This window comes from Schistocerca cancellata, chromosome 9 (genome assembly GCF_023864275.1).
Source record: "Schistocerca cancellata isolate TAMUIC-IGC-003103 chromosome 9, iqSchCanc2.1, whole genome shotgun sequence".
NCBI classification, from domain to species: domain Eukaryota; kingdom Metazoa; phylum Arthropoda; class Insecta; order Orthoptera; family Acrididae; genus Schistocerca; species Schistocerca cancellata.
Genome location: NC_064634.1, coordinates 37,134,364 through 37,162,050, shown reverse-complemented (window position 1 = coordinate 37,162,050; position 27,687 = coordinate 37,134,364). Strand labels below are relative to the sequence as shown.

The 27,687-nt window shown below is 44.5% G+C and overlaps 1 protein-coding gene across 1 annotated transcript; it reads left to right on the top strand.

The window, feature by feature from the left end:
- LOC126100779 (trypsin 3A1-like) lies at positions 1-27,687 on the top strand. Its single transcript, XM_049911401.1, has 2 exons — positions 1-387; positions 27,173-27,687. The coding sequence occupies exons 1-2, from the start codon at positions 1-3 to the stop codon at positions 27,569-27,571; spliced, it is 786 nt and encodes a 261-aa protein (XP_049767358.1). The 3' UTR covers positions 27,572-27,687.

Genomic DNA, 27,687 nt, shown 5'->3' with positions numbered 1-27,687 from the left:
ATGAAGCGCACAGTTCTCGTCATCGCCGCGGCGTGTCTGCTGGCGCCACCGTCGCTGGCGGCTCCGTGGCTCAGGACTCGCGGCCACGGACGCATCCTCAACGGCACGCCGGCCGACATCGCAGACTTCCCCTGGATGGCCTTCTTGCGGATCCTGGACAGCACCGGATGCGGCGCATCGATCATCAGCAGCACGTGGGCGCTGACGGCGGCGCACTGCGTCCTCTCGGCCCAGACACCCACCGCCCACACGAGCTTGCGTGTCGGCTCGTCCAGCCGCGAAAGCGGCGGCGTTCTGCTCGACATCGCCCAGTTGATCATGCACGAGGACTTCCAGTACCCCACTCAATCACACCCTGAGATCGACTATGACGTCGGGGTCGTCCAGGTGAGCCGACATTTAGCTTACATTTGGGGTGCGATTATGCTGCAACCTCACTGCTCACTGCTTGCTAGCATAGTCCGACGATGATGAAACGATTCAATGAGTCTTACTGGAGCTTAGCCTGCACCATTATCGCTCGCACGCTGCTCGCTACGATCCTACTCAGGCAAGGTTTGTGTTTGGAGTAACGATAACCGCTGCCAGTCCTGAAGTTTGAGGTGTGTTTGGCTGTTTCTATGTCATGTCACCGCACTGATTGTACAAAGAACTATACCCTGTTTTACAGCCTATCTTGTGTAGCATATAAGTACTTTTACATTCCCACCCTCACCCATATTCTACAAAGCACTGTGAAGTGCATAGGAGAGGGCACTCGTCACTATACCACACCTAAGGCATGTTCTTGTTACATTCATGTACGTATTGTGAGAAAAATAACTTTGTAAATACCTCTGCACAAGCTGTAATTGCTTTAATCACAAGCACCATAAGTCAGATCTGTAGGAGGCTACTGTATACTCTTAGATTCTTCATTCGGTACGAGTAGTTGAAACTTTTAAGTAATATTACAAGAGGTAGTTGCAGTCTGCCTTTAAACATCTGCCATCCTGAGTTTTTCTGCCCCTTTGTGGTACCTCCTGACAGATCACAACTCATGCTGCCATGTTTGTATACACTATGTGGTCAAAAGTATCCGGACACCTGGCTAAAAATGACTTACAAGTTCGTGGCATCCTTCCATCAGTAATGCTGGAATTCAGAATGATGTTGGCCCACCCTTAGCCTTGATGACAGCGTCCACTCTCGCGGGCATACGTTCAATCAGGTGCTGGAAGGTTTCTTGGGGAATGGCAGCCCGTTCTTAACGGAGTGCTGCACTGAGTAGAGATATCTATGCCGGTCGGTGAGGCCTGGCACGAAGATGGCGTCCCAAAACATTCAAATCGTGTTCTGTAGGATTCAGCTCATGATTCTGTGTAGGCCAGTCCATTACAGGAATGTTATTGTCGTGTAACCACTCTGCCACAGAACGTACTTCATGAATACCTGTTCGATCATGTTGAAAGATGCAATCGCCATCCCCGAATTGCTCTTCAACAGTGGGAAGCAAGAAGGTGCTTGAAACGTCAATGTAGGCTTGTGCTGTGATAGTGCCACACAAAACAACAAGGGCTGCAAACCCCCTCCATGAGAAACACGGCCTCACCACAACACCACCGCCTCCAAATTTTACTGTTGGCACTACACACGCTGGCAGATGACTTTCACCAAGCATTCGTCACATTCACACCTTGTCATCGAATCACCACATTGTGTACTGTGATTCATCACTCCATACAACTCGTTTTTCCACTGTATAATCGTCCAGTGTTTACGCTCCTTACAACAAGCGAGGCGTCGTTTGACATTTACCGGCGTGATGTGTGGCTTATGAGCAGCGGCTTGACGATGAAATCCAAGTTTTCTCACCTTACACTTAACTGTCATAGTACTTGCAGTGGATCCTGATGCAGTTTGGAATTCCTGTGTGATGGTCTGGATAGACGTTTGCCTATTACACATTACGACCCTCTTCAACTGTCGGAGGTCTCTGTCAGTCAAAAGGCGAGGTCGGCCTTTTCACTTTTGTGTTGTACATGTCCTTTCACGTTTCCACTTCACTATAACATCAGAAACAGTGGACCTAGGGATGTTTAGGAGTGTGGAAATCTCGAGTACAGGCGTATGACACAAGTGACACCCAATCACCTGACCAAGTTCGAAGTCTGTGAGTTCTGTGGAGAGCCCCACTCTGCTCTCTCACGATGTCTGATGACTACTGAGGTTGCTGGTATGGAGCACCTGTCAGTAGGTGGGAGCACAATGCACCTAACATGAAGGACGTATGTTTTTGGGTTGTCCAGTTACTTTTGACCACATAGTGTATGTCCAGTATTCCCTGACAGCTCTGTCTAGTATGGAACCACACAGTTGAGCAATACTCTAGAACAGTGATTTCTAAGCAGTTTCCTTTGTAGACTGGATCCGTTTTCTTGGTATCATATGAAACCACCAAATCCAGATGGTAATATTTGTTGTTAGATTATCAGATAGTTTAGAGAATGAGACCGAATCGTAAAAAGGCAAAACTATCTGGGACTGGAGGCATAGGGATCATCTCAACCTGTTTATGGTGAATGGCATTAGGTGTAACAATCTTTTAAAACTATTTGTTCTGTTTCATTAAATTTATCATTATATTTTTTTCGATATGTCTGCACGAAAATCTACAACTCGCTGTACATGATGTAGATGTGGATAAAAACTGACGAATTACTGCCTGAGAGTGAGTATGATCATGAATTGTTATTCTGCAGAATTGACGTTAGTAAAACTGAATCGAATTTTCATATATATCTATTCTGCTCAACAATGCTTAAAACGTTTCACTACCCTAGATTGCTATGCTCCAAACATACCTTCTCAGAAACTTCTTCCTTACGTTAACGCTTGTGTTTGATACTGGCAGACTTCTATTGGCCAGGAATACCCATTTTTTGCCAGTGTTAGTCTGCTTTTTATGTTGTCCTTGCTCCGTCCATTATGGGTTATTTTGCTGCCTAAGTAGCACAATTCATTAACTTCGTATATTTTGTGAGCCCTAATTCTGATGTTACGTTTCTCGCTGTACCCGTTTCTGCTACTTCAAATTACTTTTGTCTTTCTTCGATTCATTCTCAATTCATATTCTTTAGTCATTAGATTGCTCATCCCATTCAACGGATTCTGTAATTCTTCTTTACTTACACTGAGGACAGCAATGTCATCAGCGAATATTAACACTGATATCGCTTCACCTTGAATTTTGATCCCACTCAAGAACCGTTCTTTTATTTCTTTCATTGCCTACATCTCTGTCTTACAACCTTTTTAATCCGGGCACATCGTTCTTCGTCGTCCACTCGTACTGTTCCGCATTGTATATTATCCACTATTGTATATTGTATATTACCTATTTTTCCCTACACCATCCGCTACGGTCGCAGGTTCGAATCCTGCCTCGGGCATGGATGTGTGTGATGTCCTTAGGTTAGTTAGGTTTAACTAGTTCTAAGTTCTAGGGGACTAATGACCTCAGCAGTTGAGTCCCATAGTGCTCAGAGCCATTTGAACCAACCCTACACCATACCCCCTATTTTCCAAGGATTTCGTACGTCTTACACCATTTTACACTTTCGAAGGTTGTTTCCTGATCGACAGGTGCTACGAGCGTGACTTCACTTTCCTTCAGTCATGTTTCCGTTATCTACTTCAGTGTCAGAACTGCCTCTGTGGCACTTTTACTTTTCCTAAAGTAAACTGATCACCATCTAATTTCTTCTTTTCCATTCTTCTGTATATTTTCTTGTCAGCATATTAAATGCACGAGCTGTTAAGATGATGGTGCGATAACTTTCGCACTTGTTGGCTCTTGCTGTCTTCAGAATTGTGTGGACGATCGTATGTCACCAGTCTCTTACTGGTAAGTTATCACCAACGTGAATGGTCTTTTTGTTACGAATCCTCCGAATGGTTTTAAAACTTCCGATGGAATGTTATCTACCCATTCCGTCTTATTCGATACTGAGCCATCCAAAATCTTTTTAAAGTCTAATAGTGGATCTCCTGTCTTTTCCCCTTCGAGTGCTGTTTCTTCATCACTCACATCACCATGTAAGTCCTTCCCTTCATACAGGCCTTCGCCTATTCGCTCTCTCCTCTGCATTTACACTAGTTGTAGCAACAGCTCAAAAATTATCTGAGAATTTTTTCAAGAAATTGTGAGTCGCAAAAATGTCACAATTAATTTTAAATAAAGTTGAACCAGAATACTTAAATACATTATTATTCGACCAAACGTAATAACGTAATCACTGTGAATGAGCGATTAGAAGGTGTACTGAGCCTGAGGTTATATTTATTCATTTTTATGCAGACCTACTTCACGTACTGCAGGCTTTTTGACTGTTATAGGTGTAAACAATAAAGACGAGTAGAGGACAATGAAACAAGCAAATAATCCTTATAAATGTAAGTCCAGAAACCAATGACTTGTCTGGTTCTTGGTACTGTGATTGAGTACATGAACATCTCCTAAGGGTCCAATCTGTATGTGTGCAACTGATGTCAAACATATAAAAACAAATGCTCCATACCGACACCTTTCAACTGAAGGCAGGCATCAGGATATTTCGGCCATGCCTGTACATGTTCCAAAATCCAAAATGCGTCCTGAATGCTTTGCAATCACCCACAATTTGTTTTTAAATATCCCCCACAATAAATTTGAACGGATGCACGTCTCGGGGCTGGACAGGGGGGAGGGGGGGGGGGGGGCGTGGTAGCCGCTGTATTGCAAACCAGGACTGATGCACTTGTTTACAATCGCTATTTATCAGTACTCAGATATCCAGAATGATGATAAAATCAAATGTGGGTAGTACATTATCTCTGTGTAATCTTTATCTCTGTGTAATTTACGCCTCACTTGAGGTGTTTCGAAACCAGTGTACCTTCAGACATTAACAGTACTGTAACTTTAGCGTGACTGCACTCGCAAATACGCCGTATTGGGGAAGCCATTGCTTGCCAGACCTATGTATATCTTCTGCTTTCGGATTATCGTCCTGATACTTTAAAAAATAAAAGAGAGAACGATATCTCAGGTCAAATAAAGGTATTAATTTCCGGACATTGATTGCAAATGACATTATCCGCAATGAAGTGCAAAATAGTCTTGTGACCCATCCCATGTGTGCTGGATCCAAGCCAGAAAGGACTATCAACACTTACTGAAAACATACAGAGAAAGGCAGCATCGTTGTTCACATCTTTGATCAATGGGAGAGTATTACGAAAATGAAAAAACCTCAGCTGGCAGGTGCATGAAGAAAGCACAAACTGTGTCACAAAAGACTGCTTACGAAGCAACAACAGATGATTGTAGGAATATACGATGCCTTCAGAAATCACCAAGACGACATTATACTAATAACACCAAGCACAGAGCCATTTTTCCACGCTCCATGTGTGTGGTACAATAGTAAGTAGCTTCTGTCATGCACTTCACACTGATTTTCAGAGTGTGGGTGTGGATGTAGGTGTAGATGCAGATGCATTGTGTACGGGAGATCCTATAGCGAGGAGCAGCCCACCTAACATCGGTGCTGCTAAAGTGACCTCGAAGTCGCCAGCCACAGCTCAAGTATCAGGACGGGTGATGAGGGATGCGTGAATCGGAACACAGAGCTGTCCTGGCGTGGCCTGTAGCGAGCAGGGCGCGACGCGCTGTGGTGCAGTTTAGGTTCGCCAGTGAGACCCTTTTGGCTTCTTCCATCATCACCGGGACAAAGTGGCGAGTTGTGAGCAGCAAATCTGTACCATAAACCTAGACCCATGTCAAATGGCCTCACATAAGACCTGAGGGTTTTGATGTCGAAGACACAGTGTCCGTGTGGTGTGCCTCTAATTATTTTGTCACAAATCATCAGCCGCGGAAAATATTATTATCTTGCTGAATGTAAATTTGCCTACCAGGTGCTGTATATACAGGGTGTTTCAAAAATGACCGGTATATTTGAAACGGCAATAAAAACTAAACGAGCAGCGATAGAAATACACTGTTTGTTGCAATATGCTTGGGACAACAGTACATTTTCAGGCGGACAAACTTTCGAAATTACAGTAGTTACAATTTTCAACAACAGATGGCGCTGCAAGTGATGTAAAAGATATAGAAGACAACGCAGTCTGTGGGTGCGCCATTCTGTACATCGTCTTTCTGCTGTAAGCGTGTGCTGTTCACAACGTGCAAGTGTGCTGTAGACAACATGGTTTATTCCTTAGAACAGAGGATTTTTCTGGTGTTGGAATTCCACCGCCTAGAACACAGTGTTGTTGCAACAAGACGAAGTTTTCAACGGAGGTTTAATGTAACCAAAGGACCGAAAAGCGATACAATAAAGGATCTGTTTGAAAAATTTCAACGGACTGGGAACGTGACGGACGAACGTGCTGGAAAGGTAGGGCGACCGCGTACGGCAACCACAGAGGGCAACTCGCAGCTAGTGCAGCAGGTGATCCAACAGCGGCCTCGGGTTTCCGTTCGCCGTGTTGCAGCTGTGGTCCAAATGACGCCAACGTCCACGTATCGTCTCATGCGCCAGAGTTTACACCTCTATCCATACAAAACTCAAACGCGGCAACCCCTCAGCGCCGCTACCATTGCTGCACGAGAGACATTCGCTAACGATATAGTGCACAGGATTGATGACGGCGATATGCATGTGGGCAGCATTTGGTTTACTGACGAAGCTTATTTTTACCTGGACGGCTTCGTCAATAAACAGAACTGGCGCATATGGGGAACCGAAAAGCCCCATGTTGCAGTCCCATCGTCCCTGCATCCTCAAAAAGTACTGGTCTGGGCCGCCATTTCTTCCAAAGGAATCAATGGCCCATTTTTCAGATCCGAAACGATTACTGCATCACGCTATCTGGACATTCTTCGTGAATTTGTGGCGGTACAAACTGCCTTAGACGACACTGCGAACACCTCGTGGTTTATGCAAGATGGTGCCCGGCCACATCGCACGGCCGACGTCTTTAATTTCCTGAATGAATATTTCGATGATCGTGTGATCGCTTTGGGCTATCCGAAACATACAGGAGGCGGCGTGGATTGGCCTCCCTATTCGCCAGACATGAACCCCTGTGACTTCTTTCTGTGGGGACACTTGAAAGACCAGGTGTACCGCCAGAATCCAGAAACAATAGAACAGCTGAAGCAGTACATCTATCTGCATGTGAAGCCATTCCGCCAGACACGTTGTCAAAGGTTTCTGGTAATTTCATTCAGAGACTACGCCATATTATTGCTACGCATGGTGGATATGTGGAAAATATCGTACTATAGAGTTTCCCAGACCACAGCGCCATCTGTTGTTGACAATTGTAACTACTGTAATTTCGAATTGAACCGTCGTACTCCCGAATGCGAGTCCAGTGTGCTAATCACGGCCGAAGGCGAATAAAAGTTCAAGGAGAAGGAAGAAAACCTTTAAGATTTGTGAAAGACATTATAATCCTGTCAGAGATGGCGAAGAACATAAAATCTCAGTTGAATGGAATGAATAGTGTCGAACGTCAACCAACGTAAAACAAAGGTAATGGAATCAGGTTGAATTAAATCAGGCGATACTGAGAATATAAGATTCTAAATGTAGTACACGTGTTTTCTTCTCTGGACAACAAAAGAAATGTTTATAGCCAAAAAGGAGAGGATGTAATATGCAGACCAACAAGAGCAAGTAGAATATTTCTCTAAACCAGGAATTTTGATACCACTGAATATAAGCTTGAACATAAGCAAGTCTTTTCTGAAGGTATTTTTCAGTGAGTGTAGCCTTCTATAGAAGTGATATGTGGAAGATTAACAGTTCAGACAAGCACAAAATAGAGTTTGAAATGCAGAGACAATAATAATAATACCAATTTCGTATGGCTCAACAGCCTGGTGCATGTCTTTCAATTCATGTGTGTCCATAGGCAGTACCAGTCATCCTACCAGATGTGGTATCTGAGGCGTGGGTCGTTCCTGACGAATCTGCACATCATTGAGAGATGGACGTAGGGGGGCAAGGAGAGCACGAGCGCAATTGTTAGTGCGGGTTGCATACATAAGGTGCAAGCATACATTCAGGGGCAAACCTATTGTTCTGTTCTGATTGACAGGTTCTTAACCTAGTATCCTGCTAAGAGGATTATGACCTGCAGGGGATAATCGTTTCTTTAGATTGGCAGGTCCTTAACCTACCATCGATGATTTCAGCCGTAAATAGGAATATTAAAAAGGGTAGGAAGATTTTTCTGTTTAGAAAAAGTGACAAAAACAGATTTCGGAGTACCTGTTGGCTCAAAACAAAAGTTTTGTCTCAAGAACAGATAGTGTTGAGAATCAGTGGACAAAGTTCAGAACTGTCGTACATTATGCGTTAGATGAGTGTGTGCCAAGCAAGATCGTAAGAGATGGAAAAGAGCCACCGTGAAACAACAACCGAGTTAGAAAACTGCTGCGGAAGCAACTCTGTGACCAAAAGGGTACTGAAACAGAGGACGACAGACTAAAGGCCGAAATACTAAAGTCTTTTTCCAAAGTTGTTTCACAGAGGAAGATTGCACTGTAGTTCCTTCTCTAGATTGTCGCACAGATGACAAAATGGTAGATATCGAAATAGACGACAGAGGGATAGAGAAACAATTAAAATCGCTCAAAAGAGGAAAGGCCTCTGGACCTGATGGGATACTAGTTCAATTTTACACAGAGTACGCGAATGAACTTGCCCCCCTTCTTGCAGCGGTGTACCGTAGGTCTCTAGAAGAGCGTAGCGTTCCAAAGGATTGGAAAAGGGCACAGGTCATCCCCGTTTTCAAGAAGGGACGTCGAACAGATGTGCAGAACTATAGACCTATATCTCTAACGTCCATCAGTTGTAGAATTTTGGAACACGTATTGTGTTCGAGTATAATGACTTTTCTGGAGACTACAAATCTACTCTGTAGGAATCAGCATGGGTTTCGAAAAAGACGGTCATGTGAAACCCAGCTCGCGCTATTCGTCCACGAGACTCAGAGGGCCATAGAAACGGGTTCACAGGTAGATGCCGTGTTTCTTGACTTCCACAAGGCGCTCGATACAGTTCCCCACAGTCGTTTAATGAACAAAGTAAGAGCATATGGACTATCAGACCAATTGTGTGATTGGATTGAGGAGTTCCTAGATAACAGGACGCAGCATGTCATTCTCAATGGAGAGAAGTCTTCCGAAGTAAGAGTGATTTCAGGTGTGCCGCAGGGGAGTGTCATAGGACCGTTGCTATTCACAATATACATAAATCACCTGGTGGATGACATCGGAAGTTCACTGAGGCTCTTTGCAGATGATGCTGTGGTGTATCGAGAGGTTGTAACAATGGAAAATTGTACTGAAATGCAGGAGGATCTGCAGCGAATTGACGCATGGTGCGGGGAATGGCAATTGAATCTCAATGTAGACAAGTGTAATGTGCTGCGAATACACAGAAATATAGATCATTTAGCTACAAAATAGCAGGTCAGCAACTAGAAGCAGTTAATACCATAAATTATCTGGGAGTACGCATTAGGAGTGATTTAAAATGGAATGATCATATAATGTTGCTCGTCGGTAAAGCAGATGCCAGACTGAGATTCATTGGAAGAATCCTAAGGAAATGCAATCCGAAAACAAAGGAAGTAGGTTACAGTACGCTTGTTCGCCCGCTGCTTGAATGCTGGTCAGCAGTGTGGGATCCGTACCAGATGGGGTTGATAGAGGATATAGAGAAGATCCAACGGAGAGCCAGGATCATTTAGTAATCGCGAAAGCGTTACGGAGATGATAGATAAACTCCAGTGGAAGACTCTGCAGGAGAGACGCTCAGTAGCTCGGTACGGGCTTTTGTCAAAGTTTCGAGAACATACCTTCACCGAAGAGTCAAGCAGTATATTGCTCCCTCCTACGTATATCTCGCGAAGAGACCATGAGGATAAAATCAGAGAGATTAGAGCCCACACAGAGGCATACCGACAATCCTTCTTTCCACGAACAATACGAGACTGGAATAGAAGGGAGAACCGATAGAGGTACTCAATATACCCTCCGCCACACACCGTCAGGTGGCTTGCGGAGTATGGATGTAGATGTAGATGTAGATGTACTGTTCCCTCAACCTTCCTCTCACCTTCCTCCTCTCATCCCCTTAGGAAATCACCAACCCTACCCCCTCCCCATCGCTGACACAGATGAACTTTCAGGCTTGAGTTATTCAAATAGCCCCCTCTCATTCTACCTGTTTGACTGACTACTTAACTAAATTGATCAAGCAATTAGCCTCTCTCCCTCTGATAAATGTACCTACTGTTCCTTCCCATTCTCTCCCCATCAGGAAATTGGCAGCTCTGTGCTGGAGACGAAGGATCACATGACAGCGAAATCAATTGGATAGCAGAGGGTATACTGTTCATTAACAAAAAATTGGGTTTGTAGGGGTTGGATCTCTCTTCCTCATCATTCTCTGCTGTTTAAGGAGATGCAGGTCTCGTAAAATACATCGGAAAAAGTAATTAAATCGATCGCTTTTTTTAACCCAGTTGCATACGGAAACATGTAATTAAACTGTTAAAAATCTTTTCATCATGAAGCACTAACCATCCATCCCCTGGCCACTGCCTCGTACTCAATGCCAGCTCATGCCACCACACACGCAGTCACTTGGGGTCCTACAAAGCGACACTTGCCTGTCCAAGAGTGTGTGCTTGGGCCCCATGACAGACAGACCAGATGTAACACCAACTCCTAACAAAAGCAGGTAAGTAATTCCTGTAAAAACACATTCTCTCTCTGTGAAGTGGCCACGTCCTGTTAAAGCCACTGCTGGGGTTGTACACATCATCAGTCATGCTCGATACAAAACGCAAACAAAGCATTGTTTATCTGGTAAACCTCTATGGAATACCGATGCACATGAGAACTCCTTCCAAGGGAAATACCTGTCTGAGAATCGATTACGTCATGGACTCTAAAGTGACGCAGCATCCTTGGCGCGCTTTCTTGTCTTGCAATTCACGAACTACTTCAGGAGTTGTTACATCGTGTGTTTCAGAATATTGTCACATACATAACTTTAAGATGTTACAGAAACTAAATGTACCATTGCACAAACATAAAGCTCTGTATATGATGAGAGAATATTTAAACAATTCTGAGGAATATCACCACTGCCACATTTGAACACATACTCTAAAACAAAAGACTGCGACGCGCTTGTGAAACCATCCCTGAGACACTTGGTGCTTTTGTGGGAAATATCCTTGTCTCTGAGCATGACCTACTTCAGTTGAAAATGTCTCTAAACACACTTTCAAAAAGATTGCTGTACTCTATTTTACCTCACTTCTGCGATGTATACCATCACTGTCTCTAAAAAAGATCGCAGTGCACTTGTGAAACCTCTCATTTTTTCTCCACTACTCTAGAATATTTGCATACATAAACAAATTACGTAAAGTGTTTAACACCTCAATACATTTGTAAATGCTGCTACATGAACTTCAAATTAATGTCAGTAATATATTGATACACATTTCTCATTTAATCAGTTTGCAGGAGATGGTGTTCGCCCACTGGGATAGACACCTTGACTGCAACCCCCCCCCCCTACTTCTGCTCCCCATGCCATAGTATTTGTAATCATAATGGAATGGAATGACGTGCGGCATATTAGCCACCACTTGGGCTCTATTACCTATGCGTCTATTGTCAGGGCGCCACCACGAAGGTCAAAATAGCCCAATGTCCTAATTACAGATCACATTACTTAATACATCTTACCACTGACCGGATATCAAAACGCAATTCAAATGCACCAAAACAGTGATTGCTTGCATGACTACAACATGAGGAATCAGTGGAAATGAAGCACTGAGCTGTCAGCTATTTGGTCAATGTGAAAGATCAGTTTAAATCTAGAGGCTGTCAATAACTTTCGGACAGCATTTTGGAAACACTCCACAATGACACAAAGTTTTTCCAGTTTCCATACGTTGCGACTGACTTTTATTTAAAATCATTTAGAGTGTGTGTTGTGGCAGCAGCAGCATAATGACTTACACTATGCAACATCTAGTTTTCTGTGAGAGCAAAGGATTGAAACACGTTTATGTTAGTTTAGAACATGACACAGGCCTCGAAGTCATGTCAGAAAGAAACAAAGTTAATGACAACTTACAAAACGTGTCGTAGCAGAACAAAACCATGTATAAAACAACAAAACAGTGACCCTTTCTTGCGTCTTACATATGAGGATACGGTCCTCCCACTGTGCTGGCAATGAAATTTCACACTGGTCTGTGCAAACGATTTCAGTCACTGGCCACCTGTTCCCATAGATCAAAACCTCTATTTTTAATAGGATCGCCGCATTTGCTCAATGCCAGCACACAGACGTATTTGTTTTCGATATATCGGAAGAGAGAGAAAAATGGTTCAAATGGCTCTGAGCACTATGGGACTCAATTGCTGAGGTCATTAGTCCCCTAGAACTTAGAACTAGTTAAATCGAACTAACCTAAGGACATCACAAACATCCATGCCCGAGGCAGGATTCGAACCTGCGACCGTAGCGGTCTTGCGGTTCCAGACTGCAGCGCCTTTAACCGCACGGCCACTTCGGCCGGCGGGAAGAGAGAGATGTGGTAAAATTCTTATTGAGTTCTCTGTTGGATGAAGTTAGCAGAGATTTTATAGCTCGTAGTTTTTTATTGTCTGTTGGATGGTACAAAATAACGATGATAAATGTTTGTGTGACTGATATGAATGCACCCTGAGGCACACAGATCTCCTTTGGTTTGTAGTACCTGTATGTAGTTTGGAAACGCAACACAATGCTGTAGCAAAACACTGCCAGTTCCTGTATGATGTGGGGTCTTGCTAATTTTCCCGATAAGAAACACCACCATAAGTGCTCATACTGTCTTTTATACTACCTCGTGTTGCCGGAGAAAGCTTTATTTTTGCACTGACCTTACACACTGTACCTCGTTGGTGGAGCTACGACAACATTTTCCCATTACCACGAAGTGGTCAAAAGAAGGTCATTGAAGTGGCTGTTCTAGAGGATTATATTTATTTATTTATTTGTTTATTTATTTGTTCAGTGTCATTAAAAACTCGCGTAAATGTAATTGTATGGTCCAATATGATAAAATTGTTAACTGATTTTTTTTCTTCCAAGAATACTACGTGAGAATGAAAATGTAATAGTATGCTAATTAGCCTCGGCGAATTTGTACTTTAAAAAGCATCGACCCAAATATTGAAGTTATTGTGGACCCACACAACACTCGAAGAATACTCCTCTTATCATCATATTCGGGCTGTGGTAGTCGAATCCTGGCTCTCGGCGTAAGCTGAAAAGTAAAATCTTAAAACAAATGCTGCTCTCCGACGTGGCTCATAACTGTGAAAAAATGTTTGTTAAATGTTAAAGCGGGCAGTCTCTGCGCTTCCGCTACCATTTCGCTTTTTATGGCTCAAAATGGTTCAAGTGGCTCTGAGAACTATGGGACTTAACATCTGAGGTCATCAGTCCCCTAGAACTTAGAACTACTTAAACCTAACTAACCAAAGGACATCACACACATCCATGCCCGAGGCAGGATTCGAACCTGCAACCTTAGATTTCGCTTTTTAGATCGACGCGTAATGGCGTCCGTTTTAGCAGCGGCCGCTAAAATTGTGGAGCTATAAAAGTCTTAAGAAAAATTAATCCAAACCAAGGAACACGACAGAAGGCTCACTGTACATTGAAATAACTCTATTAGAAACTTTAACGTACTACGTTAACAAGGTTAACAACATAAATGCTTGCAAGATGTCTGCTTCTTAACACCAGAAACAAGCGAAAAAAGAGAAAGAGAAGAACAGTGTAGGAGCATTCTTCTCCCTTATTAATATATAAGTTATTACATAAATAGTTTACTTCTTGATACTACGATTTAATTTAATATTTACTATAAGACATGAATATCTTACGCCGCCTATGGGGTCAGGCAAAAACATAAAGTTCGTGTGGATTTATTCCGTCGTGATATACCTTTCTCCGTCCAAGTTTTTTCGTTTTAAATTTGTTTACGACACAATTGCCGCCGGGACGGCTCATCTTGTTGCATTAACTAGGCTCAGGCTGTTTCTATATCGCTTGCAGAAGATGGTGGATATAGCGCTCTCCGACTTCTATTCAGTTCCGACTTAAATTGCAATGATCATATGGACAAAGCTGCAGGGAAGCCATTGCAGAGACTGAGGAACAGTTACAAGATGCAGAGGGAGTGTCTAAAACCACGTTGGAGCTTCGCTGTAGCAGATAGGTTGGAAAAATGTGAGTCGTTTTGTGATATGAAAGTGGTACGAATATTATTCACCAGTGGCTCTAATCATTAAAAGGCGTCTACATGGGATCCAGCGCAAGTATGTGGTTGAATGGAGAGACTTGATTCCAAATCACAGACAGAAATTCTACTAGAAAGCTTCACACTATCAGCAACTCTTGTGTGTTCTCGTAGATCCAAGACCGTTTTTTTATACAGGGTGATGGTAATATAGTCATTCTGGTCGAGTTTTCAATAGCAGGTCCTTACGCATGGTAGTCATGAAAAGTCGGTGAAGTAACACATTAGCTCAGCCTTTGACATGTACAAAGAGTGCACCTACCTCTCTGATATTGCGCGTGGCAGCGAGGGTTTGCAAAATGACCAGTGTGGTGGGCGAGCGCGACAGAAGCGGACATGTGTGTGCTACATGAGAAAAGATTCAAAATGATGGACATTTGCGCTGGACGTATTGACAACATCTGAATTTCTACCACATCAACCATCCTCGGATGTCGTCCGTGGGCGGAGGTTGGTGCACTCTGGCCTACACACGCATCCATGACTGTGTCCGCGGCAGCAATTATTATTGACCTCTTTACGTCAGCACTGGCGTTGTACGAGAGGGGTGGACGAACTGCGTGTGGGCCTCAGGATGTGAGAGTGTTTTCAGCTTCTCAATACATCGCAGTGGACTCTGTCTTGCAGTGATGTTTGCTATTCTCACCATTATATCACTCAGCAGAACCTTCCTCCATCCTTCCGAATGCAGTGGAGAGAACCAATTTAGGAAGCCTATAGTATTTTTAAAAACACATTTGCGACGTCAAATTTCGGATTGATCAACTTTTTGTTTCCGATAGTTACATTGCATGCACGCATGCATTCGATACAGGCATGGGCATGGTTGACGTGGACGGGGCTTCCCTGCAGTCGCCGACGGTGCACTTCGTGATCGCGAGTTTGTTCACGGTCAGGATTTTTTTCACCAGGTATGTTTAGTGGAAACGTTGGGGTGGAGGAGGGCCTGCACAAGACCTCGGATATGTTTAGTGCTACATCTACATCTACATTTATAGTCCGCAAGCCACCCAACGGTGTGTGGCGGAGGGCACTTTACGTGCCACTGTCATTACCTCCCTTTCCTGTTCCAGTCGCGTATGGTTCGCGGGAAGAACGACTGTCTGAAAGCCTCCGTGCGCGCTCTAATCTCTCCAATTTTACATTCGTGATCTCCTCGGGAGGTATAAGTAGGGGGAAGAAATATATTCGATACCTCATCCAGAAACGCACCCTCTCGAAACCTGGACAGCAAGCTACACCGCGATGCAGAGCGCCTCTCTTGTAGAGTCAGCCACTTGAGTTTGTTGAACATCTCCGTAACGCTATCACGGTTACCAAATAACCCTGTGACGAAACGCGCCGCTCTTCTTTGGATCTTCTCTATCTCCTCCGTCAACCCGATCTGGTACGGATCCCACACTGATGAGCAATACTCAAGTATAGGTCGAACGAGTGTTTTGTAAGCCACCTCCTTTGTTGATGGACTACATTTTCTAAGGACTCTCCCAATGAATCTCAAGGTGGCACCTGTCTTACCAACAATTAATTTTATAATATCATTCCACTTCAAATCGTTCCGCACTCATACTCCCAGATATTTTACAGAAGTAACTGCTACCAGTGTTTGTTCCGCTATCATATAATCATACAATAAAGGATCCTTCTTTCTTGTATTCGCAATACATTACATTTGTCTATGTTAAGGGTCAGTTGCCACTCCCTGCACCAAGTGCCTATCCGCTGCAGATCTTCCTGCATTTCGCTACAATTTTCTAACACTGCAACTTCTCTGTATACTACAGCATCATCCGCGAAAAGCCGCATGGAACTTCCGACACTATCTACTAGGTCATTTATATATATTGTGAAAAGCAATGGTCCCATAACACTCCCCTGTGGCACGCCAGAGGTTACTTTAACGTCTGTAGACGTCTCTCCGTTGATAACAACATGCTGTGTTCTGTTTGCTAAAAACTCTTCAATCCAGCCACACAGCTGGTCTGATATTCCGTAGGCTCTTACTTTGTTTATCAGGCGACAGTGCGGAACTGTATCGAACGCCTTCCGGAAGTCAAGAAAAATAGCATCTACCTGGGAGCCTGTATCTAATATTTTCTGGGTCTCATGAACAAATAAAGCGAGTTGGGTCTCACACGATCGCTGTTTCCGGAATCCATGTTGATTCCTACATAGTAGATTCTGAGTTTCCAAAAACGACATGATACTCGAGCAAAAAACATGTTCTAAAATTCTACAACAGATCGACGTCAGAGATATAGGTCTATAGGTTTGCGCATCTGCTCGACGACCCTTCTTGAAGACTGGGACTACCTGTGCTCTTTTCCAATCATTTGGAACCTTCCGTTCCTCTAGAGACTTGCGGTACACGGCTGTTAGAAGGGGGGCAAGTTCTTTCGCGTACTGTGTGTAGAATCGAATTGGTATCCCGTCAGGTCCAGTGGACTTTCCTCTGTTGAGTGATTCCAGTTGCTTTTCTATTCCTTGGACACTTATTTCGATGTCAGCCATTTTTTCGTTTGTGCGAGGATTTAGAGAAGGAACTGCAGTACGGTCTTCCTCTGTGAAACAGCTTTGGAAAAAGGTGTTTAGTATTTCAGCTTTACGCTTGTCATCCTCTGTTTCAATGCCATCATCATCCCGGAGTGTCTGGACTTGCTGTTTCGAGCCACTTACTGATTTAACGTAAGACCAGAACTTCCTAGGATTTTCTGTCAAGTCGGTACCTAGTATTTTACTTTCGAATTCACTGAACGCTTCACGCATAGCCCTCCTTACGCTAACTTTGATATCGTTTAGTTTCTGTTTGTCTGAGAGGTTTTGGCTGCGTTTAAACTTGGAGTGAAGAAACGATCTAGTTGTGACGGAAATTTCATTATTTTATTTGCATAATGTTTGGGTATGATACACAAAAGTCCCCAAGATTCGCAAAGTCTTACAGAAGTTCGAAATGTAGGGCGTACTTCAATGCCTGATGCTCTTAATAATTTACACAACGAAATTCTGTCTCGAAATCTGTCAGAAAACCCAAAGAGATTCTGGTAATACATAAAGCAGACCAGTGGCAAGACGCAATCAATACCTCCACTTCGCGATAACAACGGTGAAGTCACTGTCGACCGCGCCACTAAGCAGGGTTATTAAACACGATTTTCCGAAACTCCTTCTCCAAAGAAGAGGAAGTAAATATTCCTGAATTCCAATCAAGAACAATTGCCAAGATGAGAAACATGGAAGTACATATCCTCGGTGTAACAAAGCAGCTTAAATCACTTAATAAAGGCAAGGCCTCCGGTCCAGATTGTATACCAGTCAGGTTCCTCTCAGAGTATGCTGCTAAAATTGCACCATATTAAGCAATTATATACAACCACTCGCTCACAGAAAGACCTGTATCCGTATCTTATGACTGGAAAATTGCTAAAGTCACACCAATACCCAAAAACAGAATTAGGAGTAATCTACTGAATTACAGGCCTACATCACTAATGTCGATTTGCAGTAGGGTTTAAAACATATACTGTATTCGAACATTATGAAGTAACTTGAAGAAAAAGATTTATTGACATATAGTCAGCACGGATTAAGAAAATATCGTTCTTGTGAAACCCAAGTAGCTCTTTATACTCATGAAGTAACAAGTGTTATCGACAGGGGATGTCAAATTGATTCCATATTTTTAGATTTCGAGAAGGCTTTCGACACCGTTCTTCACAAGCGTCTTCTAATCAAACTGCGTGCCTACGGAATATCGCGACTGAACTCTCGATTTCCTGCGAGAAAGGTCACAGTTCGTAGTAAAAGACGGAAAATCATCAAGTAAAACAGAAACAATACCAGGCGTTCCCCAAGGAAGTGTCATAGGCCCTCTATTGTTAGTGATATACATTAACGACATTGGAGACAATCTGAGTAGCCGTCTTAGATTATTTGCAGATGATGCTGTCATTTGCCGTCAGATGATCAAAACGACTTGCAAAATGATTTAGATAAGATACATGTATGGTGCGAAAAGTGACAATTGACCCTGAATAAAGAAAAGTGTGAAGTTATTCACGTGAGTACTAAAAGAAATCAGCTAAATTTCGATTACGCCATAAGTTACACAGATCTTAAGGCTGTATTCAGCTAAATACTCAGGGATTACAATTACACATACCCTGAATTGCAACGATCACATAGATAATATTGCGGGTAGAGCAAATCAATGCGACTCATTGGCAGAACACTTAGAAGGTGCAACAGGTCTACCAAAGAGACTGCTTAAACTACGCTTGCCCGCCCTATTCTGGAGTATTGCTCTGCGGTGTGGGATCCGCATCAGGTGGGAATGACGGATGACATCGAAAAAGTACAAGGAAGGGCAGCTCGTTTTGTATTATGGCGAAACAGAGAAGATAGTGTCACAGAAATGATACGTGAATTGGAGTGGCCATCACTAAAACAAAGGCGTTTTTCTTTGCGACGGGATCTACTCATGAAATTTCAATCACCAGTTTTCTCCTCTGATTGCGAAGACATTCTGTTGGCAACCACCTATTTAGGGAGAAATGATCATCACGATAAAATAAGAGAAATCAGGGGTCGCACAGAAAAATTTAAGTGCTCGTTTTCCCGCGTGTCGTTCGAGAGTCGAACTGTAGAGAGACAGCTTGAAGTTGGTCCATTGAACCCTTTGACAGGCACAGAGTAATCACGTAGGAGTAGATGTAGATGTAGATGTTATATTATGAAGAAGGATCATCGTAAAATGGAAGAGAGTATTTCAAGCGATATATTTGACTCCCTTAAATTGTTAAACAATTAATTGAACAGGGTAGTGCAAATGGATTATTTCTTCCTAATTTTGATATCGAAATTGCTGCTGCTGCTGCTCTCCTTTTGTGACTTCCTCACTGTGAGGATGTTCTATTGGAAGTTTGTGGCCGTTTGGCCTTTACTCCCCTGGGAATCTTGTCGAATCTTCTTTCTGTACTGGTAGGTATTTCTGGACTGGCAAGGAGTGCCGATGACCTATTTCCTGTACTTGTCGGTGTGACGATTTTTCTTCTTCTTCTTGGCTGTTGCTGAGGGCTCTCCCTCGGTTGGGATAGTGGGTATAGTTTATCCTGCTTTTTCATACTCTCCGTGGACCAGAGCGAAGATGACGTAGCGCATTTGCCACTCTGTGAAGATAGGGAAGGAATTGATCAGATCGTAATCCTCCCTAGAAAGACCAACAAGGCCTTCTGGATACTCAACTGGTTGGTGTGGGGGTGAAGGTTTAGAAAGGTTAGGTGGAACGAAAAGATAAGGGTTGTCGTGGTGGGGGTATGTACCATCGCGAAGCGAGTCAGCGATCTTCTTCGTCACAGCGCTTGCGCTGTACATGTATGGAAGCGGCAGGAATGGGACTTCTTCCCAATCCCCTTCCTGCGCTGCTGCTTCGGTGTCCTTCTTGTGCTGTGTCGCCTCCCCTTCGGCAGGCTCGTCTGTCTGCGTGGCCACCGTCGCGAACTCCTTCTCACGTGGAGGAGTCGTCTGGGTGGCGGTGTCCTCTGTTGTGGCGGAGACTTCTTTGGCTGAGCGAAGCTCCTGCGTCAGCACAGCAATCTGACGCCGAGCCTCGCCCAGTTCCGCCAGCATGGCCGCCCTCTCTTCCGCCATGGTGGATTTGAAGGCGGACATAGCTTCTTGTACGGCGTCGTTAAGGCGCCTGGTGACGACGTCTTCTGTGCAAGTGACCACCTCTTCGTGTGTGGTGGTCACTTGCTTCTGCGTCTTCTTCTCCGGTCCGTGCCAATTTCTTCTGTAGGCGCAGGAACGGGCGTTGGCCGCGTGTGCGCCACCGCAGTTGGCGCAGGTGCAGGGGGCGTCCTTCTGCTTCTTACAGTCACGTGTGTCGTGTGCTTGCGCACACTTCAAGCACGCAACTGCTCCGCAGCAGTGCTTGGCGACGTGGCCAAGCTTTTGGCAGCGAAAGCACTGCGCTGCAGTCTTCCTCTTCTTCTTGCCGGAAGTCCCTGCTATCGTGAGCAGCAACTCCGCCAAGGCAGCAGCTTTGCGTCCCCTTCCGCGTCCCGACATCTCGAGTAGCAACAGCGACAGTCAGCTATGCGTACCTCACCGCGGCGTGAGCGGGAATCCTATCGAAATTGCGTCAGGTTTCCCTTAGTTTCCAGCATTAGCCAATAGGAAAACAGTATTGTCAGGAGAGACGAAAACCTCCATCTTCGTGTTTGGAGACGTTGGTTCACACAGACAAGCAGGGAGTGGCTTCTTGAGAACGACAGAGACAGGAACCGAGTCTGGAATTTGCCGATCAACATAATGCTGGCACTTGGTGGTTTCTTTGGAGCCACGAGATCAAAGGAGGCCGACATCCGGTCCATGGTTAATGGTATTTAGTAATGTGATCTGGGATTAGGACACTGGACTATTTTGACTTTTGTGGCAGCGCCCTGACAATATGAACACACGTGGCTACCATTCCTCACTTCATTCCATTCGCTTGTGATTACATTTATCATCTCATGGCGATCAGGGGTGGGGATGCAGTCATGATGTGTACTCAAGTGGGTGAACCCCACCTGCCGCAAACTGATTAAATGCAAAATATGTATCAATATATTACACTCCTGGAAATTGAAATAAGAACACCGTGAATTCATTGTCCCAGGAAGGGGAAACTTTATTGACACATTCCTGGGATCAGATACATCACATGATCACACTGACAGAACCACAGGCACATAGACACAGGCAACAGAGCATGCACAATGTCGGCACTAGTACAGTGTATATCCACCTTTCGCAGCAATGCAGGCTGCTATTCTCCCATGGAGACGATCGTAGAGATGCTGGATGTAGTCCTGTGGAACGGCTTGCCATGCCATTTCCACCTGGCGCCTCAGTTGGACCAGCGTTCGTGCTGGACGTGCAGACCGCGTGAGACGACGCTTCATCCAGTCCCAAACATGCTCAATGGGGGACAGATCCGGAGATCTTGCTGGCCAGGGTAGTTGACTTACACCTTCTAGAGCACGTTGGGTGGCACGGGATACATGCGGACGTGCATTGTCCTGTTGGAACAGCAAGTTCCCTTGCCGGTCTAGGAATGGTAGAACGATGGGTTCGATGACGGTTTGGATGTACCGTGCACTATTCAGTGTCCCCTCGACGATCACCAGTGGTGTACGGCCAGTGTAGGAGATCGCTCCCCACACCATGATGCCGGGTGTTGGCCCTGTGTGCCTCGGTCGTATGCAGTCCTGATTGTGGCGCTCACCTGCACGGCGCCAAACACGCATACGACCATCATTGGCACCAAGGCAGAAGCGACTCTCATCGCTGAAGACGACACGTCTCCATTCGTCCCTCCATTCACGCCTGTCGCGACACCACTGGAGGCGGGCTGCACGATGTTGGGGCGTGAGCGGAAGACGGCCTAACGGTGTGCGGGACCGTAGCCCAGCTTCATGGAGACGGTTGCGAATGGTCCTCGCCGATACCCCAGGAGCAACAGTGTCCCTAATTTGCTGGGAAGTGGCGGTGCGGTCCCCTACGGCACTGCGTAGGATCCTACAGTCTTGGCGTGCATCCGTGCGTCGCTGCGGTCCGGTCCCAGGTCGACGGGCACGTGCACCTTCCGCCGACCACTGGCGACAACATCGATGTACTGTGGAGACCTCACGCCCCACGTGTTGAGCAATTCGGCGGTACGTCCACCCGGCCTCCCGCATGCCCACTATACGCCCTCGCTCAAAGTCCGTCAACTGCACATACGGTTCACGTCCACGCTGTCGCGGCATGCTACCAGTGTTAAAGACTGCGATGGAGCTCCGTATGCCACGGCAAACTGGCTGACACTGACGGCGGCGGTGCACAAATGCTGCGCAGCTAGCGCCATTCGACGACCAACACCGCGGTTCCTGGTGTGTCCGCTGTGCCGTGCGTGTGATCATTGCTTGTACAGCCCTCTCGCAGTGTCCGGAGCAAGTATGGTGGGTCTGACACACCGGTGTCAATGTGTTCTTTTTTCTATTTCCAGGAGTGTATTTACTTATATTTGAAATTCATGTAGTAGCATTTGCAAATGTATTGATGTGTTAAGCACTTCACCTAATTTGTTTATGCATACAAATATTCTAGATTAGTGGAGGAAAACTGAGAGGTTTCACAAGTGTGCCGCTATCTTTTTTAAGAGTAAGTGGTGGTATACATCGCAAAACTGCGGTAAACTAGTGTGCAGCGATTTTTTTAAAGTGTGTTTTGAGACATATTCAATTGTATTCAGTAACTCCTGAAGCAGCTCGTGCTCAAAGACAAGAGTATTTCCCACAAAAGCGCCAAGTGTCTCAGGAACGGTTTCACAAATGTGTTGCGATCTTTTCTTTTAGAGTATGTGTTCAAGTGTGGCAGTGGTGGTATTCCTAAGAATCGTTTAAATATTCACCCATCATCTGGAGAGCTCTCTGTTTGTGCAGTGGTACATTTAGTTTCTGTGACATCTTGAAGTTATGTATGAGACAGTATTTTGCAACACCAGATCTAATAACTCCCAAAGCAGTTGGTGAAATGCACACAAGAAAGTGGGCCAGAGGGGCTGTGGCACTTCAGAGACCAAGGCGCGATTGACTATCAGACAGGTATTTCCCTCAGAAGGAGTTCTCATGTGTATCAGTATTCCGGAGAGGTTTACCAGATAAATGATACTTGGTTTGCATTTCGTACTAACCATTACTGATGGTGCGTACAGCCTCAGCAGTGGCCTGAAAAGGATGTGGCCACTTCACAGGAAGAGCGCGTGTTTCGACAAGAATTTCTTAGCTGCTTTTGTTTGGGTATTAGTGTGACATCTGGTCTGTCTGTCAAAGGGCCCAAGCAAACACTATTGGACAGGCAAGCGTCGCTTTGCAGGACCCTGAGTGAGCTGCGTGTGCATTGGCATGAGCCAGCATTGAGTATGAGGCAGTGGCCAGGGGACGGATGGTAAGTGCTGCACAATGAAAAGATTTTTAACAGTGTAATTACATATTTCATTTGCAAATGGGTTGAAAAAAGCGATCAATTTAACTACTTTTTTTCGATGTATTTTACAAGACCTGTTTCTCCCCAAACAGCAGAGAATGATGAGCAAGAGAGATCCAACTCCTGCAAACTGGATTTTTTTAAATAAATAGACAATACACCGGCGGCCAGTGTGGCCAAGCGGTTCTAGGCGCTTCAGTCTGGAACCGCGCGACCGCTCTGGTCGCAGGTTCGAATCCTGCCTCGGGCATGGTTGTGTTTGATGTCCTTAGGTTAGTTAGGTTTAAGTAGTTCTAAGTTCTAGGGGACTGATGACCTCAGATGTTAAGTCCCATAGTGCTCAGAGCCATTTGAACCATTTGAACGAAACAATACACCCTCTGCTATGTAACTGAATTTGCTGTTGTGAGGTCCTGCAACTCCGGCACAGAGCCACAAATTTCTTGGTGGGGGAGAGAAGGAAAGGGGAGGATTGGGGGTTAGTCAGAATGAGACAGGTTAATTAATTCATCAATTTAATGAAGCAGTCAATCAAACTGATAGACTGAGAATGGGTCTATTTGAATAACTCAGGCCTGAATGTGTACCTCCACCATCAAGGGGGAGGAGGGATATTGGACAGTTCCTGAGGGGTTGTGAGGAGGACGGGGAGAGTTGGGAGGACAACAGGTTAAGAACCTGTGAATCACAAGGAAGAATTATCTCCAGGGGGTCATAAGTCTCTTAGCAAAACAATGGGTTAAGGGCCTGTCAATCACCAGAGAACAATAGGTTTGCCCCTGAATGTATGCTTGTCCCTGATGTAGGCAACCCGCATTAACAAATTGTGCTCATGCTCTCCTTGCCCCCCCTCCCCCCCATCTACTGGTGGAGGTAACGTTAAATGTTTGGCTACCAGTTTTCTTTGAAAAATATTAATGTTTAGCCATTTTAATTAATGTCTTAGTATCAGTAACAATATGAAAGGAATACTTTCCGCTGTTTCGTTTTCCAAGGACGTTTGGGGGTTGGGGGTAGGACATACAGGGTTATTCACAAGTACATCAGGGTTGCAGAAGATGACTGCACAAAAACAACAAGACATCAGTGGACAGTGCATCTCTTGAAGTTCTTAACTCACACTACAGATGGTCAATACGGGATTCGTTTGCAATGTGGCAAGCATCAAATGGTTCAAATGACTCTCACACTATGGGACTTAACTTCTGAGGTCATCACTCCCCTAGAACTTAGAACTACTTAAACCTAACTAACCTAAGGACATCACACACATCCATGCCCGAGGCAGGATTCGACCCTGCAGTCGTAGCGGTCACGCGGTTCCAGACTGTAGCGCCTAGAACCGCTCGGCCACTCCAGCCGGCGGCAAGCATCCGTTCATGGGTGTAAGCTGTTGACACAATGTGTCCAGGAAGGCACAAAGGCAGCCCACTTTGCGAATCTGGTAATTGGTTTACCTACCTGCAGGTGCCAACTATTTGTATGTGTTGATATGGATACTAGGGTTAACAATGACACTTGGTGAAAGCACACACAGCAGTTATAAGAATTCCGCTAACGTTAGCAGGCTTCCCTTTACCAGTGAGACATTGATTTACAGCGATAACATGTTACAAATTTCAGCTGCTTCTCTGATGACCTATCGTGGGATACCGACGTCCCAATGGTAGTCAAGTGGGTAAGGACAGACTGAAATACTCTTTGATTCGATCGGGATTAGATCTCACAATCTTTCAGATTGTGGGCACTATACTAAGAATCCCTACATGTTGGAGATTAGATGCGTAGATTGAATAGCTGACGAGGAGCGAGTGAATCAATCTGGGAAAGAAAGAAGTTTAAGGAACAACCAGGGTAAAAGAATGGGAGTGGTTGACGTAATCATCAGTACAGTAAAGGGCGAAACAGTGTTGGGTAAAAATTGTGGAAAGAGATTACAAATCGGACAACAGAGTAAGCGGGTTCAAATCGACATAAACTGCAATAATTACACAGAGATGTAGAGACCTCCTCAGGTCAGGCTAATGTGGAGAGCCGCATCAACAAATATTCTGACTAAGCAACAACGTCTTACTTTAAGATTCGTTTCTTTTAACTTGTCTAATGAAGCGAGATATAGAGATTTTATTGAGTAATCACCTGTTGTTCAGCATAATTTTGCCTGAAATATACATTTCTTGGTATATGAACCAATAATTTCGTTAGCTTGGCAGACGGACATTACAACGAGACCGTGTGTCAGCTATCTTCCCTGCTGCGCAAGCACAGAACATTGTAGATTTCTTGTAGCTTCACTTGAGGTGGAAGTCAGAACGGGACAGGATGCCCCTCGGCCCCTGAATGAGGAAACAAAAATTAAAATATCGCACAACAACCTCATTTCTCTCAAAAACATTTTACAGAAGTAGTATATCAGTCAATTACTTTCTCACTTTCACCTTCATTATTAATACTGCTTTATTAAGTTCAGAAGTATTATATACTATGTCCAACGTTTGTAAGGTTAATGTGCCGTAAAGTATTCTTTCAAAACTTCTGATTAGTGGTTAGTTCAATTCCATGCCCAGGAAATGTTTCTCTTGTTCGGTAAATTGTGTATTATACTGCAGGGCGCAATTGATGCCTCCATCAGTTGGAAACATTTTAGTTTAACAACTAGTTCTAAAACGTCAACAAAATCGTCATTTTTATACAAGACACTGTCAGCCAGATCAAATCTGGTAGCAAATACTTTTTCCACTTTTTTAGAAACAAACTGTTCATTCACACTGCTTACAATTTTCGCGATCTATGCGATCCCTAACGGAATCCTTCTAATATTTTAGTCAGAATACTGAAATCTAAACATGCCTCCCGGGCCACAGAAGGGGCATAATCAACCTTTGTCTCACACAATTCCAAGGAAAATGAAAATATCGCGAACTGCATTATCTGCTTGTGGCAATACTTCAAATTTATAAAACGAAATGAAATTTTTCTACCAGTAAGTAGTTTTCGCCGTCCTGTTTCAGTGACAGGTGGACCCTGGGCCACTGAAAAGTATTCCACAAGACAGTAGTTCGATATGACAGATCACAGTTAATTCTAAATATTGAACACAACAATCTCTAGACTGCCATTCTCTCACCCCCTTTCAGAAGGGAAAGTAAGGTGAAGATATGAAATTTGTGTTGCGGAGGGCATTGCAATTGGTTAGTCCATGCAGCAATCTGATTCACAGTGTTACATGGTGTAATGGCTAGCATGCCTGCCTAACTAACAAGGACCCTGGTTTCAAGTACTGGCCATAGCACAATTTTAGTTAATTTCTTCAGATCCATCATTATTGTAGATAAAGGTGAGAGTTAAATGTCTGGAGGAAAATTTAATTACTGGATTTACATTTTAGAAACCCTCGATACTATGTTTCTTCTGATTCAAATCCTAATCAGTTGTACCCCTAAAACATGGTTCATTCTGCCATACTCAACAACTTTTGTTCACAAACTATGTTAATTATTGGTATTATTTTATGTGCTGTACTGAACTGAATGAGTTAAGAGATAGTCTACCAGCTAAGAAAAATATATAATTTTTTTAAAGAACATCATCTACAATTTCTTATGTTGCTTGATTAATTGTAGCATTTGTGTCTCCTATAGAATGTTCCAATACATTCTCAGCGTTCCAAGCATTTCGCTGACACGTTTTCGTACCTGCAGTAGACGTGATTTGGTCTTTACTTTGTACGTAGCCTTCTGAGCCTTTCCCATTAGGCTCGAACATACGAGCGGTCAACCTCCCTGCCGACGGATACGACCCTGCAGCAGGTCTGCCGGCCACCGTCTCTGGCTGGGGCCAAACCTTGAGTGAATCCATCCCCGTCTACCTGCAGCGGGCGGACATGCACGTCGTGGACCGCGACACCTGCCGTGAAATGTTGGCCGACGTGGCGCCGGTGACGCTGGGTATGGTGTGCGCGGGGGACCCCAGCATGGCCACCTGCACTGGGGATTCGGGGAGTCCCCTGGTCTACGGGGACACCCAGATCGGCATCGATTCCTGGAGCAGGCCCAACTGTATCAGTGCCGCTACCGCCTATACCAGTGTGGGCTACTACAGAGCCTGGATCAGGAACAACACAGGAGTTTAACAGACATGGCGTATGGCTTCACTACCTGGACACTGGAACATAGTTGTGTTGCTTTATGCTTCAAACTGTAATTTTTCTTTACACTTGTCCTAATAAATACTCATCCTGAAAACTTA